The sequence below is a fragment of the Oncorhynchus tshawytscha genome, linkage group LG11 (assembly GCF_018296145.1).
Source record: "Oncorhynchus tshawytscha isolate Ot180627B linkage group LG11, Otsh_v2.0, whole genome shotgun sequence".
Classification (NCBI taxonomy): domain Eukaryota; kingdom Metazoa; phylum Chordata; class Actinopteri; order Salmoniformes; family Salmonidae; genus Oncorhynchus; species Oncorhynchus tshawytscha.
The window spans coordinates 50,133,859-50,141,389 of NC_056439.1; the positions used below are offsets into that span (position 1 = coordinate 50,133,859).

The 7,531-nt window shown below is 45.2% G+C and overlaps 1 protein-coding gene across 2 annotated transcripts in view; it reads right to left on the reverse strand.

Annotated features, from left to right (window-relative positions):
• The window catches only part of LOC121847744 (NHS-like protein 1), an 11,149-nt gene extending 3,928 nt beyond the window's left edge, over window positions 1–7,221 (reverse strand). The window contains exons 1-3 of one of the 2 annotated variants that reach the window (XM_042330262.1): window positions 4,691–7,221; window positions 4,110–4,197; window positions 3,866–3,930 (exon numbers count right to left, since the gene is read on the reverse strand). In XM_042330262.1, coding sequence (XP_042186196.1) covers window positions 3,900–3,930; window positions 4,110–4,197; window positions 4,691–5,072 — 501 coding nt within the window. In that variant the 5' untranslated portion in view covers window positions 5,073–7,221 and the 3' untranslated portion in view covers window positions 3,866–3,899. The remainder of the gene's footprint in view (window positions 1–3,865; window positions 3,931–4,109; window positions 4,198–4,690) is intronic. The other variant, XM_042330261.1, reaches the window with a different exon arrangement.
• Between the last annotated feature and the right edge of the window lie 310 nt (window positions 7,222–7,531).

Genomic DNA, 7,531 nt, shown 5'->3' on the forward strand with positions numbered 1-7,531 from the left:
GTTTCACTACAGATACAGAGGGACTAGTTATAACACCATGTTTCACTACAGAGGGACTAGTTATAACATCATGTTTCACTACAGATACAGAGGGACTAGTTATAACACCATGTTTCACTACAGAGGGACTAGTTATAACACCATGTTTCACTACAGAGGGACTAGTTATAACATCATGTTTCACTACAGAGGGACTAGTTATAACATCATGTTTCACTACAGAGGGACTAGTTATAACATCATGTTTCACTACAGAGGGACTAGTTATAACATCATGTTTCACTACAGATACAGAGGACTAGTTATAACATCATGTTTCACTACAGAGGAACTAGTTATAACATCATGTTTCACTACAGATACAGAGGGACTAGTTATAACATCATGTTTCACTACAGAGGGACTAGTTATAACATCATGTTTCACTACAGATGGACTAGTTATAACATCATGTTTCAGAGGGACTAGTTATAACATCATGTTTCACTACAGAGGGACTAGTTATAACATCATGTTTCACTACAGAGGGACTAGTTATAACATCATGTTTCACTACAGATACAGAGGGACTAGTTATAACATCATGTTTCACTACAGATACAGAGGGACTAGTTATAACATCATGTTTCACTACAGATACAGGGACTAGTTATAACATCATGTTTCACTACAGAGGGACTAGTTATAACATCATGTTTCACTACAGATACAGAGGGACTAGTTATAACACCATGTTTCACTACAGAGGGACTAGTTATAACATCATGTTTCACTACAGAGGGACTAGTTATAACACCATGTTTCACTACAGAGGGACTAGTTATAACACCATGTTTCACTACAGAGGGACTAGTTATAACATCATGTTTCACTACAGAGGGACTAGTTATAACACCATGTTTCACTACAGAGGGACTAGTTATAACATCATGTTTCACTACAGAGGGACTAGTTATAACACCATGTTTCACTACAGATACAGAGGGACTAGTTATAACACCATGTTTCACTACAGAGGGACTAGTTATAACATCATGTTTCACTACAGAGGGACTAGTTATAACATCATGTTTCACTACAGATACAGAGAGACTAGTTATAACACCATGTTTCACTACAGATACAGAGGACTAGTTATAACATCATGTTTCACTACAGATACAGTTATAACACTAGGGACTAGTTATAACACCATGTTTCACTACAGATACAGAGAGGGACTAGTTATAACATCATGTTTCACTACAGATACAGAGGGACTAGTTATAACACCATGTTTCACTACAGAGGGACTAGTTATAACACCATGTTTCACTACAGAGGGACTAGTTATAACATCATGTTTCACTACAGACATCATGTGGACTAGTTATAACATCATGTTTCACTACAGAGGGACTAGTTATAACATCATGTTTCACTACAGAGGGACTAGTTATAACATCATGTTTCACTACAGAGGGACTAGTTACTAGTTATAACATCATATTTCACTACAGAGGGACTAGTTATAACATCATGTTTCACTACAGAGGGACTAGTTATAACACCATGTTTCACTACAGAGGATAACACCATGGGACTAGTTATAACACCATGTTTCACTACAGATACAGAGGGACTAGTTATAACACATGTTTCACTACAGAGGGACTAGTTATAACACCATGTTTCACTACAGATACAGAGGGACTAATTATAACATCATGTTTCTTATAACACCATATTTCACTACAGAGGGACTAGTTATCATGTTTCACATCATGTTTCACTACAGAGGGACTAGTTATAACACCATGTTTCACTACAGAGGGACTAGTTATTACATCATGTTTCACTACAGAGGGACTAGTTATAACACCATGTTTCACTACAGAGGGACTAGTTATAACACCATATTTCACTACAGATGGACTAGTTATAACATCATGTTTCACTACAGAGGGACTAGTTATTACATCATGTTTCACTACAGAGGGACTAGTTATAACACCATGTTTCACTACAGATACAGAGGGACTAGTTATAACACCATGTTTCACTACAGAGGGACTAGTTATAACATCATGTTTCACTACAGAGGGACTAGTTATAACACCATGTTTCACTACAGAGGGACTAGTTATAACACCATGTTTCACTACAGATACAGAGGGACTAGTTATAACATCATGTTTCACTACAGAGGGACTAGTTATAACAGTTATAACATGTTTCTAGTTATAACAGAGGGACTAGTTATAACACCATGTTTCACTACAGAGGGACTAGTTATAACACCATGTTTCACTACAGAGGGACTAGTTATAACATCATGTTTCACTACAGAGGGACTAGTTATAACATCATGTTTCACTACAGACAGACTGGTTATAAACACATCATGTTTCACTACAGAGGGACTAGTTATAACACCATGTTTCACTACAGAGGGACTAGTTATAACATCATGTTTCACTACAGAGGGACTAGTTATAACACCATGTTTCACTACAGATACAGAGGGACTAGTTATAACACCATGTTTCACTACAGAGGGACTAGTTATAACACCATGTTTCACTACAGAGGGACTAGTTATAACATCATGTTTCACTGCAGACACAGTGGGACTAGTTATAACATCATGTTTCACTACAGATGGACTAGTTATAACATCATGTTTCACTACAGAGGGACTAGTTATAACATCATGTTTCACTACAGAGGGACTAGTTATAACACCATGTTTCACTACAGATACAGAGGGACTAGTTATAACATCATGTTTCACTACAGAGGGACTAGTTATAACACCATGTTTCACTACAGAGGGACTAGTTATAACACCATGTTTCACTACAGAGGGACTAGTTATAACATCATGTTTCACTACAGAGGGACTAGTTATAACACCATGTTTCACTACAGAGGGACTAGTTATAACATCATGTTTCACTACAGATACAGAGGGACTAGTTATAACATCATATTTCACTACAGAGGGACTAGTTATAACATCATGTTTCACTACAGATACAGAGGGACTAGTTATAACATCATGTTTCACTACAGATACAGAGGGACTAGTTATAACATCATATTTCACTACAGAGGGACTAGTTATAACATCATGTTTCACTACAGATACAGAGGGACTAGTTATAACATCATGTTTCACTACAGATACAGAGGGACTAGTTATAACATCATGTTTCACTACAGATACAGAGGGACTAGTTATAACATCATGTTTCACTCATGTTTCACTACAGAGGGACTGGTTATAACATCATGGGACTAGTTATAACATCATGTTTCACTACAGATACAGAGGGACTAGTTATAACATCATGTTTCACTACAGATACAGAGGGACTAGTTATAACATCATGTTTCACTACAGAGGGACTAGTTATAACACCATGTTTCACTACAGAGGGACTAGTTATAACATCATGTTTCACTACAGAGGGACTAGTTATAACATCATGTTTCACTACAGATACAGAGGGACTAGTTATAACATCATGTTTCACTACAGATGGACTAGTTATAACATCATGTTTCACTACAGAGGGACTAGTTATAACACCATGTTTCACTACAGAGGGACTAGTTATAACACCATGTTTCACTACAGATACAGAGGGACTAGTTATAACATCATGTTTCACTACAGAGGGACTAGTTATAACATCATGTTTCACTGCAGACACAGAGGGACTAGTTATAACACCATGTTTCACTACAGAGGGACTAGTTATAACATCATGTTTCACTGCAGACACAGTGGGACTAGTTATAACACCATGTTTCACTACAGAGGGACTGGACTAGGGGATGATCCCGGCCCTATTTACACCCTCCAGCCTATCAGTGTTACCTGCTGTCAACGCCACGCCCACACACCTGGGTGATCAAACGTGTGTGCCTTCCCAGACTGCACTGCTACAGAGAGATGTTGACAAATGTGAAAAGTGTGTTAATGTTGGGTAAGAACAGAAAACAATGTTCACCCTTGTCTGTTCCCATGACCAGGATTCAGTTATATGGAGTTATTACAAGACTACCATAGTGTGTCTTTCAGACATACAGGAGGTCAAGTAGCATTACGTGTCACGACATACCTGTGTCTGGCAGCAAACAGGTCCTCAGTATTCCGCGGTCGTGCTGGTGTCACCATCTTCTCCGCTGAAGAAATGTCAAACACCTCACCTGAGAGAGAGAGTTACAGAGATATTGAGCGAGAGAGCGAGAGAGCGAGAGAGAGCGAGAGAGAGCGAGAGAGAGCGAGAGAGAGCGAGAGAGAGCGAGAGAGAGAGAGAGAGAGAGAGAGCGAGAGCGAGAGAGAGAGAGAGAGACAGAGAGAGAGACAGAGAGAGAGACAGAGAGAGAGACAGAGAGAGGGAGATGGGGGAAGGGGAGAGAAAGAGAGAAGGGGGAAGGGGAGAGAGAGAGAAAGAGAGAGGAGAGACAGGGAGAGGGAGATGGGGGAAGGGGGAGAGAGAGAGAGAGAGAGAAGGGGAAGGAGAGAGAGAGAGACAGAGAGAGGGAGATGGGGGAAGGGGAGAGAAAGAGAGAAGGGGGGAAGGGGAGAGAGAGAGAAAGAGAGAGGAGAGAGAGAGGGAGATGGGGGAAGGGGAGAGAGAGAGAGGGAGATGGGGGGAAGGGGAAGCGGGAGAGAGAGACAGAGAGTTCCTTAACTCACCGTTGTCCTCTCTGGAGCTCAGGGATCCTGTGGAGCTGCTGGCCCCGTCTGTCTCCAGACTGCGCCTCTCTTCCCTCTTCTCCCATTCCATCCTCTCCTCCTCCAGTTCACCCTCTTCAATTGAAACTCCACTGCTAAGAGCATCTCTATTCTCTTCCGGAGAGAAACTTCCAGAATCTCTGCTGTCCTCCTCAATGGCTCCCATCTGTCTGTCCTCCTCCTCTCTCCTCCCCAGCATCAGTGTGATGTCCACATTCTCTCTCTCTTCATTCTCTTCTTCCTTCTGCATCACCCACATCTCCTCTGGTTCAAGTTCTGATCTCCCCAACTCTGTGTATGGCACAGAGCCACTCTCTAGCTTTGTCTCTGTATCTGTCTCCATCTCCAGTGGACAGGACTCCTGCTGTGGCTCTGGTACACAGGGTGCTGGAGGACAGGGCCTTGGTAATAACTTTGGTACACAGGGTACTGGAGGACAGGGCCTTGTTGGTAATTTTGGTACACAGGGTACTGGAGGACAGGGCCTTGATGGTAACTCTAGTACACAGGGTACTGGAGGACAGGGCCTTGATGGTAACTCTGGTACACAGGGTACTGGAGGAGAAGGCCTTGGGTAACTCTAGTACACAGGGTACTGGAGGACAGGGCCTTGATGGTAACTCTGGTACACAGGGTACTGGAGGACAGGGCCTTGATGGTAACTCTAGTACACAGGGTACTGGAGGACAGGGCCTTGATGGTGACTCCGCTACATAGTATTCTGACTGGTAGCGTTTCAGGAATGGGAATTCAGGCTTTGGCTTTGGCTGGGTCTCTGTCTGAGACTCTGTCTGTGCCAATTGTATCCCCAGAAAGGGTGATGTCTCTGGGACAAAGGGCTGTGGAGGTGTACTTGTCAGTACGAGTGGTGGGGTTGGTGTGTCTGTCTGGTGTGTCCTCAGTAGAGATCGTTTAGGGTTCTTTAGGGCAACAGGAGGCTTCTCTTTGTGGGGGGTGGAGGAGGGGGTAGCAGGGGAGTGTGTGAGTGTGTTTGCACACGTTAAGTGCTCTAGTCGGCCGTTGGTGAGGCAGGGTGTGGTCTCCTGTCGAGGCGTGTGTTCTCCGTTCTGTAACGCTGGTCCTCTGTTCACAGCAGGAGAGCTAGAACTTAAAACCACTGCTCTCAGTGGCCTAGAGAGAACAACCACATTAGGCTTTTCTGGGGTTCTAGGCTTCTCCAGTGTTCTGGGCTTCTCCAGTGTTCTAGGCTTCTCCAGTGTTTTGGGCTTCTCCAGTGTTCTAGGCTTCTCTATCATTATAGCCTCTGGAGTTCTAGGGTACTCTGGGATTCTAGGCTTCTGAGGGGTTCTAGGCGTCTGTGGGGTTGTTGAGGGACGGAGGGCGTCTTCTGTTCCAACAGACTCTCTGGTTCTGTCAGTCTGCTGAGTAGTGGTCGGTGTGAAGCAGGGAGGGACAGACTCTCTGGTTCTGTCAATGTGCTGAGTAGTGGTCGGTGTGGAGCAGAGAGGGACAGACTCTCTGGTTCTGTCAGTGTGCTGAGTAGTGGTCGGTGTGGAGCAGGGAGGGACAGACTCTCTGGTTCTGTCAGTGTGCTGAGTAGTGGTCGGTGTGAAGCAGGGAGGGACAGACTCTGACGGTGTCTTTGTGGCCGCCTTTAGCATAGCATCATTGGTTTCAAGTCTCTTTTGGAAATATACTAGCATAGTGCCAGATGAATTGGCAGCCATTTTCTGAATGCCAGTGGTCTGTCTCTCTTCAGCCTCAGTAAGAATACGATTGATCCTCTCCACACTCTCTAACACAGTGCTGGTTACTGTGGCATCCATGCCCTCCACTCTCTCCAGGGTGCAGGTTAGCGTGATGCCATTTAGCTTAGCATCAATGCTCTCTGGGCTCTGCTGGGCATCATTAGTTGACATAGCGTTGGTTAGCGTAATGCTAGTTAGCTTAGCATCGGTGCTCTCTGGGCACTGCCGGCCATCATTAGCTGGGGTTGCATTGGTTAGCATCATGCTAGTTAGTGTAGCATCATTGCTATCTTGGCTCTGTTCGACATTAGCTGATGCAGGGTTTGTTAGCATAATGCTAGTTAGCTCCTGTGGGGCTAGCTCTTCTGGCCTCTTGACAGAGCGCAAGGTGACTCTCTGCAGGGCTTGGGTTGTGATCAAGGGACGGGGGGGCTGTCCTGGACTCACTCTGGAGGGGCTCTGGAGAGGGGAAGGTGGTGTAGGGGTGTGGGTGTAAGGGGGAGGAGGTGGCGGAGGTGGCGGAGGTGGCGGAGGTGGGGGAGGAGGGGGAGTAGAATGGCTGTTGATTGAGAGGTCTAAATCCTCTAAGAGCTCAGGGGAAGGAGGAGGAGGGAATCCTGGCAATGATGTCACATGACTGGCAGGTGTAACAGGTGTATAAAAGGGGTGGGGCTGAGTCTGTCGCACTGCACAGGTACGTGAGGGAGAAAAGAGGGAAGGGGGAGAAGTTAGAGGAGTGGGGAGGGATGGCTGGGGTAGAGGAGGAGTTGAGGAGAGGGATGGCTGAGGTAGAGGAGGAGGAGCGGGGAGAGAAGGCTGAGGTAGTGGAGGGGGAGAGGGGAGAGAAGGCTGAGTTAGAGGAAGGGGAGAGGGGAGAGTACGAGAGATGCACAGTTGAGGGAGAGGAGGAGGAGAGGGGAGTGATTGTTGTTGCGGAAGGGATGGGTAGGGTGGAGGTAGAGAGGAAGGAGTGTTGGACTCAGGGAGGAGTGTAAGAGGGGAGAGAGGGGGGTATCTGGCAGAGTCAGCAGAGGTGTAGGAAGAGAGGGAGGAAGTGGAAGAAAAGGAGGAAGAGGGGGAGGAGAGGAGGGAG